Here is a 15,173-nt window from a genome sequence, read left to right as displayed (position 1 = left end):
AGGAGAACGGTGACTTGTCTTTTATTGCTATAGTGATTGTGGATTCTTGTAGTTACACTTCCTTTGTTCATCTTTAATTCCATATTACTGTTGTGTTGTGTAGGGTTCTATCTTTATGTCTTGTCTTTGTTTTCTCCTATTTTTACAAATAAATCTGGGAAATAAAATTCTCAATCTCTTCAAAGTGGTAGAGCAGCTCACTCAGAGGGTGTACTCGTTAGAAGCCCAAAATACTGGAGCTCTACTCTGAGCACCTTCTGAGACTGAGCCCAGAAACCCTTTAGAGAAAGTTTATTTCCACTGCTTCATTCATTGATATTTTTGTCTGTATCCAACAACATGTGGCCATTTGTGAAGGTGGTGACTACAATCACCGACCCTGTGTTGGATACATAAACCCACCGTTTATGTATCCAGCTATGAATGCAAGAGGTAAGAGGTCATGTTGATGTTGGCAGCACATGACCAATCAGAGACAGGGATACGTAGATAACCTGGACAAGAAAACTAAACATATTTTGCTGAAAATACTTTAGGACCCAGGGGATTAAAGGGAGAGAGTGTAAAGCAGTGGGTGCTCACTGAAAACAGTAACATTTTAGCTAAAGTGTGAAGATTATAAATGAAATTAAAGGTTATAAAAAGACACTTTGTATATCTGTCCAATGGTGCTTCTTATTTTTCTTTTCATGTCATCTTCTCTCTAAGCAACACAGCTACTGGAAACAGTTCTGCTTATTTATTAGTTCAAATATTTTACAGAAATATTTGTTATGAACTGTAGATAGTTTTCATGCAAATTATTGATAGAGCTTTAAAAACAGTTTTGTAGTCATATTTATCTTTTAGTTGTTTTCTAAATGATATTTCTCATGTTTGATAAGATTCATTACAAAACTTGAAACATTCCAGTGCTTTCCACTGTTTGCTCTGATGTAGCTGAGGTGTTAACATAGTTTAACAAACACAATGAAGTTAATGAGTAAATAACGATCATACTTTCAACACACAATGACTTCAGGGTGGCTGTAGCTCAGGCAATAATGTGGGTCACCTACTAAACAGAAGGTTGGTGGTTCAATCCCAGTCTGTACACCAACCCAATGTTGCTCTTGGATGAATCCATCAGAGTATGAATGTGTGTGTAAAGGTAGGAATGGAAGCATTTAACAACATCTTAGAAAAAGCGATTAGGTGAATGAAAAAGTTGTGTAAAGGTCTACAAAAGAGTAGAAAAGTGCAACATAAGAACAAGTCCATATACTCAAAATTACTTTTACATTAAATAATTTTCTTTAAAATATAATAAAAATATATAAAAACTATGAATAAAACTGAATTCAATTGAACTGAATTGAAGATGTATTCTATTCTATTCTATTCTAAGATGTGATGAATCCAGGGAACCTCCAGGGGGAGCAATATTTACAGAATTAATTTACAGGACACTGAATAACTGGTTTTGGTTTAGAATTAATTCACATATCCACATAACACTGCATTCTAAAATGCGTGTGCACGTTTAGTTTACACTGTTATGTATGATTAATCTTTGTTTTCTGAGTTACTTTCGTTGCAGCTGCTTCAGTCCCTTGATTAAGGAGCCAATAGGTGGGAAAGGGGCAGAGCGAGTTTCAGTTAGGTCAGTTTTTAGTTATCAGTATGTTTTGTTTTTTCTTTTAACTTTGAGCAGAGTTCTGTTATTTTGACCTCTTTTATGGGCCCAAGATTTTGATTCTTTTTGCCTGATTTGACCAATTATGTTTTGGGGTCACATAAAAATTCCATTTTATCCTTTTTTTGGACTTTAACCTGTGTCTAAGTTTCCTTCGCTGCTCGGTACATCACACAGCCAAACAACTATAAGTGAAATGAACACGGTCCACAGGTGCCAGGCAGAAAAGGAATCATCAAATGTGACGCAACAGCTACATGAACTCTACATGTCTGTGACCAAGATGAACTTAACATGCCAGCTGACCCTGAACAGTTGGTGGCACACACAAGTGTAATATTTTCCACAAAGAAGTCCCTAATACAGCAACATAAAAGGAGTTTGTTTGACAGTCTTCGTTGGATTGACTTTTGAACGACAGGAACTCACTGTATATTTATACTAGTCTAGAATGACTTGTGGAGCCATCTAACCAAGTGTGGGGTCAAAGGTTCAAACAATTGTATATAAACACAAATTCTTTGAGTGTGTAATCAATTTGCTATAAGATGAAATTAACTAGGAAAATAAGGAACAACCCAGAAGGAAACCAGTAGATGACATCACTGTCATGGCTACCTCTGTCTTACTGTCTATGGCAGGCCACTTCTAGCACCGTCATCTCATTGGAGGGCCACTTTAGTGTTCAAGTAGTACAAAAAAAACAAGAAAAGAAAAGAAAACACCCACTAATATTTCCAAAAATGTAATGTTTTGCTTGTTTTAACACGAACATGGTGTAGAGTCGAGTCTTAACAGCTTACTTAGAACTGGGCTCATCAGGCACTCTTTTTGGCTGCAGTGGCCATTATCATAATATATACATGCTTCCAGCTCCCGTTTGTGGTCGCTAGCACCTCGTACTTTTCGACTTTGCTTTTTCTCCCACCATCGCGCTCGCACACGAACAGCGGGAGGGGCGGTCCCACACGTTCTCCCTGCAGCACGGACTACACCGCCCATGCGGCTACAGTCGTAAAGGGCCATGCCTGTAACACTCTGCTCCTATTGCCTTCATATGAAATCATTTTTCAAATAATATTTTTAAAAAACATTTCTTCACATCAATATGCGGGTCACAAGTAGAGGTGATGTGGGCCGCAAATGGCCCGCGGGCCGTGGTCTGTGCTCTTCCACCTGCTTTTTTAAACATATTTTTTCCCCTGAGCTCAAACACTTTATTAATAAAGTTTGGAAATAGATCATCACGTACCTTGTGTTAAAGATCACTAAATGGTAATCTTAAGCCTCTAATTTAAGGTCTGTACCTGTTGACAATTGCTAAGTGTAGAAGCAGTTTCTGTGAAGCCCACTCATTAAACGCTATTAAAGACAAAGTCACAGGGAAAGTCCTCTTAAATGTGGCCACAGAAGCTGATCACCCAGTAATGTCACTGTTTAATTCTGAGTTGTCTTTGAAAGGAAACCACCATGAATTCAGATGTGGGAGGTACAAACCACTAATAAAATCAACACCCACAGATTAACAGGAACGAAACTGGTGGAAGATCACGTCACAGAGAGTCCCCGTGCTCAGCCAATGGAAAGCCTTTCCACACACCGAGGGAACATTTGTAATAAAACATGTTAAAATACTTCTCTGTATGTAATAAAATAACTAACTTTACCTTTCCTGCTCTCTCTTTTCTTTTCTCTACATTTCAGAGAGGATTAAACTAAAGATTTGTCATTAATAAACTAAGTTGTGTGCAAGTTTCCAACAAGTCAACAAAAGAGTGAAACAAAAACATTCATTCCCCATCTGTTTATTAGAGATGCGACGGACTACTCAACAATCCATTTAAACCAGAGCTTCCCAAAGTGTGGGGCCTGCCCCCTGTGGGGGAGGGGGGGCGCAGAGCCATTGCAGGGGGGGCACGGTATGAAAAGGAAAAAAAAATGAAACGCTTGGACACTGCTAGTGATCGATGTAGCGATTCTGTGCTGTTGAGGGGAGCACGGCATGGCACGGGGGAGATGACAATGATCTACAGCCGATCGGGACACAGAACACAATGCGCTTTAAAAAAAAAATAAATCATGCAAGGCGAGGCTTCAAACGGTGAACCGCGTTATAGCGAGGGACCACTGTAATTGTGAAGATAAGTTCCAACATACCCTTCGTAAATACTAACATATAGAGACCCTTGCCCACAATCATTCATGTATTTTTTTATGTCCTGTGGCTTTTTTTCACGGTTTGTTGACATGCTGTGTAGGTGTGTACTTATATAGACATAATGGGGAAACATCTGGCTTTGACTATTGTTCACCTGTAGTTTGAATGCTGGACATTGGCCTGTTAAATCATAAGAACAGTCACTATACAGAGATGTGCTTCTGAATGTGGACGATGTGTCTTCTGCATGCAGTAATGCAGTTCTGCTTATGTTGAGTGATGTAAACAAACAATCGATCTACACACTTCGAACATCAAAATTGATCATTTGATTTTTTATGACACAGCAGTGGTGAGTGTTCCCACCCTCTGCTCTTTGTAACCTAAAGTAATCTTTCCGTTTTCGAGTTTTGGTCATGATTTTTGAGTCCACCTTCGCAGTAGCAGTTGACTGCAAAATAAAGCAACCAGAACCGTACAACCTTACATCTGGTCTTAAAACAGGAAGTTAGCATTTTCTCGTGCACAGGGTCTATAACGTGGCGCACAGCGTGACGTGAAAAAAGGCACATACCTTTGACATTGCGTGACGAACTCTGTATGAGGTGTGAAATAAACCCCAATGGAGTTTGAAAACAAAATATGTGTGTGCGTGTTTGAAGGATGAATAATATTATTTATGAATTGGATAAATAATATATGTTGTCTGACAGCAGAACAACACTTGTTTCACAGCAGCGTACTGCTGCTCCTACTGCTACTGCTGTTAGTAATGTTAATATTACTACTATAAAATGTCAATACTTGTGGGATGACTGTTCATATATTTCCAGTTTATAGTACACATTATCAGGTTTAAACAAATTACAGACACATTAAGCTGTACAACAAACCTCAACACGAGAAAGGAAGCTGCACGCCACAGCAGTCTGTGGTTGTCGTGTTTCCATCAGTGTTTATTTTTGTGTAAATACATCACCAAACAGCCCCTAATTCAGTGACAAGCTACAGTATATAAGATGAGCTGCTGTCACACTTTGACAAGTTCATCAGCTGGTAACAAACCTGTTCACCGCTCAGATCCAGACTCAGATTTGGTGCCTTTCAGCGTCTCAACATGTGTTCGAGTCTCTCCACCAGCCGCCTGATTCTTCTGATCTCTCTGAGTGTGATGATGCTCATCTCTGTATCAGGTACACTTTTTATTTCTGGAGTTTGCTCTGTTGTGAAAGTTCAGTAACAACAGCTAAAAGTCTGTTTCTCAACATGGTTATGAATCTATCTGACCTTAATGTAACTTTCTAACTGACAACTAACTGTGCGAAAAGAGACTAAAGCTAGCACAGACTGTAACAGAGCAGCTGTTTCTGGACAAATTACTGTCAACTGCATTTAATAAAATCTATATGGTTGATTAAATCCAGTTGTATTGTTGTCAGCTATGTAATTTTTTGAAATTAACATAATAACTGCATCAGTAAATTATTTATACAACATCTGAGAGTTGAGATTGTTTCAGTCTCCATGATATCTTAAAGGGTTTGAAAAATAATGACAATGTGTGTGATGATGTGCTGCAGGGGCTGACCACGTGGGGATACCCTGCTATGATAAATATTCTAACAGTGGTGTAATAAACATGTCTACACCTAAATGGGCAAAAAACATCAACAGCTGCGTTGAAGACAACAGACCAGGCTGCCTTCATGGCTATGTGTAAGTAGAACTTCTTCTAAATACAATTAAACCAAATAAAATGTAGAAATTAATTCTTGATTAAAAATCCACAAACACAACAATGAAAATGAGATTTGCACTGAAACCTTGATGTAGCAGATAAATGTTCCCCTCTCTAACATACAGCACTACTGTTTGCTCTGTGATTGTTTCTAATGTGGTGACGTTGGGGAATCTGTGAGTTTGTGCTTATGAGCTTGGAGGAAACCTGAGCTGTTCTCTCACAGCATAATGCAAAATGGACCCTGCACATGTTCAGTTAACAATAAAGTGAAAATGTCCAATCCTTTGATTTGTCTTCTTCGCTCTAAACTTCTTTCTTTATCCTTCTGTTTTTTCTTCCAGGGTCAAAACACGTGCAGGAAGAACATTTTTCCTCAGACCAAACACCGAGTGGCTTAAAAGGAAAATAAATGAGGTGAGAAACAAAATATTTATAAAAAAAAATGTCAACACAAAGTTTAGAAAAACCAGCAGTGAACTTCTATCAAAAGTGTGAAGATTATAATATAGGTAATAAAACGACACTGTGTGTATCTGTCTAATGGTGCTTCTTCTTTTCATGTCACCTTCTCTCTTTCACCACCAAAGGGAGCTCTGCTGTGTCCTCCAGTGATTTCTAAATGATGATGATGGAAACGATGAAACAGAAATATTTGTTAAGAAATTTTGATTATTTTTGTAAATTGTTTCTGGAGCTTAAAAATAGTCCTGTAGTAATATTTATTAAAATGTCATGAAATATGAATGTTTGAAGTTTACTTATTCTGTCTTCAATCTGAGAAGAAAGATAAATCAATAAAAGCCTTTAAGTTCAGATTTATAATGGTGTGTGTGATTATTTAGTATTTGCTGTAACAACATATTCTCATGATGATGTCATGATCTCAGGACACCAGGAAGCACAGACGGCAGAAATCACTTGGAAAAGTTATTCACGAATACATAAACTATCAACACAAGGACACATAAATGGATGCTCTACAAACTAGAAACACAAAGATGTTCAACTAGAGGAAAAAACACAAAGATGATGAACTGAGCTGGATGAAAAGACTGTGAGGTGCTGCATGTGAGATGCGAATAAAATGTAGATGTATATAAAATTAAAATGAACACATCAGATACCCCCATGACTCTAGTGGAGGAGAATGCACATTCCCTGTTTATGTTAAATTTCATTAGTTTTATTTCATTAATGTTGGGTTGCAGAAGCAGCAGACTGAGCACAGACACGCATGCCTCCCTCTCCTCAAGAAACACGCACCGTTATCATTCCTTACGCTGCACATGATATTCCCACTCCTCACGCTTTAGCACCTCTCACTACAGATGCCAGTGGAAAAGGTGAGAAAGAGATATAAGAGCAGAAGAAACAGGAAGTCAACACACTCAGACATCCTCGCCTTGTTTTAAAACATAAAAACACATTAGGAAAAGACACACCAGTACCTTCTTGATTACAGCTCCTCCTGCAGCCTCCTCACTCTGTCCACTAAATACATATTAGAGGTTGCGACATCTTTCAACTTGGAGTGGGAACAGGCACGAATCAGAGAAAGGAGAACGGTGACTTGTCTTTTATTGCTATAGTGATTGTGGATTCTTGTAGTTACACTTCCTTTGTTCATCTTTAATTCCATATTACTGTTGTGTTGTGTAGGGTTCTATCTTTATGTCTTGTCTTTGTTTTCTCCTATTTTTACAAATAAATCTGGGAAATAAAATTCTCAATCTCTTCAAAGTGGTAGAGCAGCTCACTCAGAGGGTGTACTCGTTAGAAGCCCAAAATACTGGAGCTCTACTCTGAGCACCTTCTGAGGCTGAGCCCAGAAACCCTTTAGAGAAAGTTTATTTCCACTGCTTCATTCATTGATATTTTTGTCTGTATCCAACAACATGTGGCCATTTGTGAAGGTGGTGACTACAATCACCGACCCTGTGTTGGATACATAAACCCACCGTTTATCTATCCAGCTATGAATGCAAGAGGTAAGAGGTCATGTTGATGTTGGCAGCACATGACCAATCAGAGACAGGGATACGTAGATAACCTGGACAAGAAAACTAAACATATTTTGCTGAAAATACTTTGGGACCCAGGGGATTAAAGGGAGAGAGTGTAAAGCAGTGGGTGCTCACTGAAAACAGTAACATTTTAGCTAAAGTGTGAAGATTATAAATGAAATTAAAGGTTATAAAAAGACACTTTGTATATCTGTCCAATGGTGCTTCTTATTTTTCTTTTCATGTCATCTTCTCTCTAAGCAACACAGCTACTGGAAACAGTTCTGCTTATTTATTAGTTCAAATATTTTACAGAAATATTTGTTATGAACTGTAGATAGTTTTCATGCAAATTATTGATAGAGCTTTAAAAACAGTTTTGTAGTCATATTTATCTTTTAGTTGTTTTCTAAATGATATTTCTCATGTTTGATAAGATTCATTACAAAACTTGAAACATTCCAGTGCTTTCCACTGTTTGCTCTGATGTAGCTGAGGTGTTAACATAGTTTAACAAACACAATGAAGTTAATGAGTAAATAACGATCATACTTTCAACACACAATGACTTCAGGGTGGCTGTAGCTCAGGCAATAATGTGGGTCACCTACTAAACAGAAGGTTGGTGGTTCAATCCCAGTCTGTACACCAACCCAATGTTGCTCTTGGATGAATCCATCAGAGTATGAATGTGTGTGTAAAGGTAGGAATGGAAGCATTTAACAACATCTTAGAAAAAGTGATTAGGTGAATGAAAAAGTTGTGTAAAGGTCTACAAAAGAGTAGAAAAGTGCAACATAAGAACAAGTCCATATACTCAAAATTACTTTTACATTAAATAATTTTCTTTAAAATATAATAAAAATATATAAAAACTATGAATAAAACTGAATTCAATTGAACTGAATTGAAGATGTATTCTATTCTATTCTATTCTAAGATGTGATGAATCCAGGGAACCTCCAGGGGGAGCAATATTTACAGAATTAATTTACAGGACACTGAATAACTGGTTTTGGTTTAGAATTAATTCACATATCCACATAACACTGCATTCTAAAATGCGTGTGTGTTAAAGATCACTAAATGGTAATCTTAAGCCTCTAATTTAAGGTCTGTACCTGTTGACAATTGCTAAGTGTAGAAGCAGTTTCTGTGAAGCCCACTCATTAAACGCTATTAAAGACAAAGTCACAGGGAAAGTCCTCTTAAATGTGGCCACAGAAGCTGATCACCCAGTAATGTCACTGTTTTATTCTGAGTTGTCTTTGAAAGGAAACCACCATGAATTCAGATGTGGGAGGTACAAACCACCAGAGGTGTGGACTCGAGTCACATGACTTGGACTCGAGTCAGACTCGAGTCATTAATTTTATGATTTTAGACTTGACTTGAAAAAATGTTCTAAGACTTGTGACTTGACTTGGACTTTTACACCAATGACTTGGGACTTGAATTGGACTTGAACCGGTTTACTTGAAAAGACTTGATATTTTACCCCAAATATAAAATTTAACATGCATATTATATAGAGATTGAAAATGTGACGTCATTCACGGGTAGAACCGCAAAGGATTCTGGGAACTCGTGGCAAGCGGTCAAGCGGTACTAGCGCACGCAGGCTTTCAATTAAAATCAGTCACACAGCGATAAAAAGAAACACAAAAATGTCAAGAAGCTGTTGTATTATTAACTGCAATAGCCGGTCGCATGACAGCCACGGGAAGCCGACGGGTAAAGAGATCGGTTGTTATCGGATTATGTCGTTGAAGAGAAATTGTTCGAGCCATGTTTCTGAAGTAACAAAGACGCGACGGATGGCCTGGATTGCTGCCATTCAAAGACCAATTATAACGTCCCAGAACACTCCAGCTCACAGGTTAGTCTGCTCCAAGCATTTACACGAAGGTCAGTGTTTTTTAGTAGTTAATACGTCATTTTCATAACATAATTGGTGATATAGGTTACAAGCAAGTCTGGCGCTGAACAGAAATTGTCGCGCTATGCTCCTTTATTTATTGTGCATAAATAGTGAATTGTCCTGACACAATATTGCGTTTCGCTTCTGTTATTATGGTACATTGACAAAAACATATACTTTTATTCACAGGATAAAACAGTTGTTTTGTATCACTAATTGTCCAGTACGATTACAGCATACAGTATTACTGTCACTGCTACATTTCTGTGATGGGTACCAGAAATTATTTCCACTACTAATTAATTACCGTTGAGCTCAAAGGTCCTATTAATAAACGGTTAACGAATGTGTATTTATGACGACGATTTGTGAGACTGGTAAACTTATGATACGTACGATGGTCTTTACTTTCTACACGGTGCATTTCAAGGTCCTGCACCCATCCATCCGTCGGTAAACTGTACCTGGGCTTGTTGCAGTGACCTGAAGTTACTAAACTTCATGAGTGTATGCACTCACTCCAAGAACCGTATGATTATAAATATGCATATAAATATGCTAAGATGAGATAGCTGACTTCATCTAACTAGCAAATGTTGTCCAGGCTACGTTGGTGATACAGTTTTTTTTAATGTGTATGATATTTTTGTCATGCGATTTTAAAGCTGGTCCTACAACCGCATCCAAGAATAACATGCAGCTTATCTCAGAACTGTCGGTGAAAATTATTCTAGGAGCTAGGTTTAATTGAGCTGCATTTTAAAGAGGTGCAATTTCACAATTTGTGTATATTTTCTAAGTTCACTATTTTGTCATGTGTTGAGAAAAACACAGATTTAAAAATTACATGGTCTAATATTTACATTTAGCATATAACTGCAACATTATTTTTTCATTTTTTTTTTTTAAAGACTCGAAAGGACTTGAAATTCAAAGTTTCAGACTTGTGACTTGACTCGGACTTTTACACCAGTGACTTGAGACTCGACTCTGACTTGCCTGACATTACTTGAGACTTGACTTGAGACTTGAGGATAAAGACTTGAGACTTACTTGAGACTTGCAAAACAATGACTTGGTCCCACCTCTGCAAACCACTAATAAAATCAACACCCACAGATTAACAGGAACGAAACTGGTGGAAGATCACGTCACAGAGAGTCCCCGTGCTCAGCCAATGGAAAGCCTTTCCACACACCGAGGGAACATTTGTAATAAAACATGTTAAAATACTTCTCTGTATGTAATAAAATAACTAACTTTACCTTTCCTGCTCTCTCTTTTCTTTTCTCTACATTTCAGAGAGGATTAAACTAAAGATTTGTCATTAATAAACTAAGTTGTGTGCAAGTTTCCAACAAGTCAACAAAAGAGTGAAACAAAAACATTCATTCCCCATCTGTTTATTAGAGATGCGACGGACTACTCAACAATCCATTTAAACCAGAGCTTCCCAAAGTGTGGGGCCTGCCCCCTGTGGGGGAGGGGGGGGGGGGCGCAGAGCCATTGCAGGGGGGGCACGGTATGAAAAGGAAAAAAAAATAAAACGCTTGGACACTGCTAGTGATCGATGTAGCGATTCTGTGCTGTTGAGGGGAGCACGGCATGGCACGGGGGAGATGACAATGATCTACAGCCGATCGGGACACAGAACACAATGCGCTTTAAAAAAAAAATAAATCATGCAAGGCGAGGCTTCAAACGGTGAACCGCGTTATAGCGAGGGACCACTGTAATTGTGAAGATAAGTTCCAACATACCCTTCGTAAATACTAACATATAGAGACCCTTGCCCACAATCATTCATGTATTTTTTTATGTCCTGTGGCTTTTTTTCACGGTTTGTTGACATGCTGTGTAGGTGTGTACTTATATAGACATAATGGGGAAACATCTGGCTTTGACTATTGTTCACCTGTAGTTTGAATGCTGGACATTGGCCTGTTAAATCATAAGAACAGTCACTATACAGAGATGTGCTTCTGAATGTGGACGATGTGTCTTCTGCATGCAGTAATGCAGTTCTGCTTATGTTGAGTGATGTAAACAAACAATCGATCTACACACTTCGAACATCAAAATTGATCATTTGATTTTTTATGACACAGCAGTGGTGAGTGTTCCCACCCTCTGCTCTTTGTAACCTAAAGTAATCTTTCCGTTTTCGAGTTTTGGTCATGATTTTTGAGTCCACCTTCGCAGTAGCAGTTGACTGCAAAATAAAGCAACCAGAACCGTACAACCTTACATCTGGTCTTAAAACAGGAAGTTAGCATTTTCTCGTGCACAGGGTCTATAACATGGCGCACAGCGTGACGTGAAAAAAGGCACATACCTTTGACATTGCGTGACGAACTCTGTATGAGGTGTGAAATAAACCCCAATGGAGTTTGAAAACAAAATATGTGTGTGCGTGTTTGAAGGATGAATAATATTATTTATGAATTGGATAAATAATATATGTTGTCTGACAGCAGAACAACACTTGTTTCACAGCAGCGTACTGCTGCTCCTACTGCTACTGCTGTTAGTAATGTTAATATTACTACTATAAAATGTCAATACTTGTGGGATGACTGTTCATATATTTCCAGTTTATAGTACACATTATCAGGTTTAAACCCATTACAGACACATTGAGCTGTACAACAAACCTCAACACGAGAAAGGAAGCTGCACGCCACAGCAGTCTGTGGTTGTCGTGTTTCCATCAGTGTTTATTTTTGTGTAAATACATCACCAAACAGCCCCTAATTCAGTCACAAGCTACAGTATATAAGATGAGCCGCTGTCACACTTTGACAAGTTCATCAGCTGGTAACAAACCTGTTCACAGCTCAGATCCAGACTCAGATTTGGTGCCTTTCAGCGTCTCAACATGTGTTCGAGTCTCTCCACCAGCCGCCTGATTCTTCTGATCTCCCTGAGTGTGATGATGCTCATCTCTGTATCAGGTACACTTTTTATTTCTGGAGTTTGCTCTGTTGTGAAAGTTCAGTAACAACAGCTAAAAGTCTGTTTCTCAACATGGTTATGAATCTATCTGACCTTAATGTAACTTTCTAACTGACAACTAACTGTGCGAAAAGAGACTAAAGCTAGCACAGACTGTAACAGAGCAGCTGTTTCTGGACAAATTACTGTCAACTGCATTTAATAAAATCTATATGGTTGATTAAATCCAGTTGTATTGTTGTCAGCTATGTAATTTTTTGAAATTAACATAATAACTGCATCAGTAAATTATTTATACAACATCTGAGAGTTGAGATTGTTTCAGTCTCCATGATATCTTAAAGGGTTTGAAAAATAATGACAATGTGTGTGATGATGTGCTGCAGGGGCTGACCACGTGGGGATACCCTGCTATGATAAATATTCTAACAGTGGTGTAATAAACATGTCTACACCTAAATGGGCAAAAAACATCAACAGCTGCGTTGAAGACAACAGACCAGGCTGCCTTCATGGCTATGTGTAAGTAGAACTTCTTCTAAATACAATTAAACCAAATAAAATGTAGAAATGAATTCTTGATTAAAAATCCACAAACACAACAATGAAAATGAGATTTGCACTGAAACCTTGATGTAGCAGATAAATGTTCCCCTCTCTAACATACAGCACTACTGTTTGCTCTGTGATTGTTTCTAATGTGGTGACGTTGGGGAATCTGTGAGTTTGTGCTTATGAGCTTGGAGGAAACCTGAGCTGTTCTCTCACAGCATAATGCAAAATGGACCCTGCACATGTTCAGTTAACAATAAAGTGAAAATGTCTAATCCTTTGATTTGTCTTCTTCGCTCTAAACTTCTTTCTTTATCCTTCTGTTTTTTCTTCCAGGGTCAAAACACGTGCAGGAAGAACATTTTTCCTCAGACCAAACACCGAGTGGCTTAAAAGGAAAATAAATGAGGTGAGAAACAAAATATTTATAAAAAAAAATGTCAACACAAAGTTTAGAAAAACCAGCAGTGAACTTCTATCAAAAGTGTGAAGATTATAATATAGGTAATAAAACGACACTGTGTGTATCTGTCTAATGGTGCTTCTTCTTTTCATGTCACCTTCTCTCTTTCACCACCACAGGGAGCTCTGCTGTGTCCTCCAGTGATTTCTAAATGATGATGATGGAAACGATGAAACAGAAATATTTGTTAAGAAATTTTGATTATTTTTGTAAATTGTTTCTGGAGCTTAAAAATAGTCCTGTAGTAATATTTATTAAAATGTCATGAAATATGAATGTTTGAAGTTTACTTATTCTGTCTTCAATCTGAGAAGAAAGATAAATCAATAAAAGCCTTTAAGTTCAGATTTATAATGGTGTGTGTGATTATTTAGTATTTGCTGTAACAACATATTCTCATGATGATGTCATGATCTCAGGACACCAGGAAGCACAGACGGCAGAAATCACTTGGAAAAGTTATTCACGAATACATAAACTATCAACACAAGGACACATAAATGGATGCTCTACAAACTAGAAACACAAAGATGTTCAACTAGAGGAAAAAACACAAAGATGATGAACTGAGCTGGATGAAAAGACTGTGAGGTGCTGTGTGTGAGATGTGTATAAAATGTATCTATATACGATATAAAATAACTAATATGAAATGAACACATCAAATACCCCCATGACTCTAACATAGGAGACACATTAGAGACTACAGCTTGCCTGTTTATGTAATTAGACTTAGACATTAGACTTGGACTGCAAATGACTGGCTCCACTCCTCACACCTTGGAGCCTCCCACTACAGGAGAAAAAGAGGAGATAGCAGGATGTTAACACACATCTTTGAAACATTAGTTTTAATGTTTTGTCAGTTAAATGTAAAAAAGAATAATGTGATGTCAGACCTTTTTTAGTCACAGGCACAGAAATAGTGAACTGTAGAAAGTCTGATCAGCTTAAATAACTGAAGCTGTTGATCTTTAGTCCTCCCACTATAGTTTGTGTATTCCAGCTGTGCCACAGTGTTTAGAAGATGTGACTCTCTGTCCTCTTACATGCCTCGTAGATTTCTTAATTCACACGATTTCATAGAGGCAGCTGCTTTTGAAGAATCATCAGTCCTGCGACTGTGTGTGGCTCAGTGTTGTCCAACAAACTGAAGTTGAAGGCCTGATTTTCTCTTTAAAATCCTTTTAAATCATCTGTAGAGAAAATTTGTGAAAGCAGTGGGTGTTCACTGAAAACCAGCATTAACATTTTAGCTAAAGTGTAGATTATTAATGAATTAAAAGGTTATAAAAAGACACTGTGTATATCTGTCCAGTGGTGTTTGTTATGTATATCTTTTCATGTCACCTTCTCTCTAAGCAACACAATTACTGGAAACAGTTCTGTTTATTTATTAATTCACACTTTTACAGAAATATTTGTCAGGAAATTTTGATTTTTATGTAAATAGAGCTTTATAAATAGTTTTGTGGTCATATTTTATAAAAAGCTATTGAATATAAATGTTTGAAGTTTTCTTATTCTGCCTTCAAGCTGAGAGCAAAGAGAAATCAATTAAAGCCTTAAAAATCTGATTTTTGCTAATGGATTGTGTGTGATTATTTAATATTTACTCTAAGTATTATAACGGACAACAAAATACTCATTGTCATGACAACATCATGATCACGGGACACCAGGAGGCAGTATATGGCAGAAGTAA

At 37.6% G+C, this 15,173-nt stretch overlaps 1 protein-coding gene and 1 long non-coding RNA gene across 2 annotated transcripts; both read left to right on the top strand.

The window, feature by feature from the left end:
- Window positions 1-5,441: 5,441 nt before the first annotated feature.
- LOC309714539 lies at window positions 5,442-6,222 on the top strand. Its single transcript, XR_014278962.1, has 3 exons — window positions 5,442-5,549; window positions 5,916-5,988; window positions 6,162-6,222. It is a non-coding gene; the product is annotated as an uncharacterized lncRNA (long non-coding RNA).
- A 6,059-nt stretch (window positions 6,223-12,281) lies between these two features.
- Window positions 12,282-13,773, top strand: LOC309713726 (uncharacterized protein). The gene is made up of 4 exons (XM_082545530.1): window positions 12,282-12,452; window positions 12,840-12,975; window positions 13,342-13,414; window positions 13,588-13,773. The coding sequence occupies exons 1-4, from the start codon at window positions 12,377-12,379 to the stop codon at window positions 13,621-13,623; spliced, it is 321 nt and encodes a 106-aa protein (XP_082401656.1). The 5' UTR covers window positions 12,282-12,376; the 3' UTR covers window positions 13,624-13,773.
- The last annotated feature ends 1,400 nt before the right edge of the window (window positions 13,774-15,173 follow it).

The sequence above is a fragment of the Aulonocara stuartgranti genome, assembly GCF_965226115.1.
Source record: "Aulonocara stuartgranti genome assembly, chromosome: 9".
Classification (NCBI taxonomy): domain Eukaryota; kingdom Metazoa; phylum Chordata; class Actinopteri; order Cichliformes; family Cichlidae; genus Aulonocara; species Aulonocara stuartgranti.
This window is presented reverse-complemented; position numbering and strand designations above follow the sequence as displayed.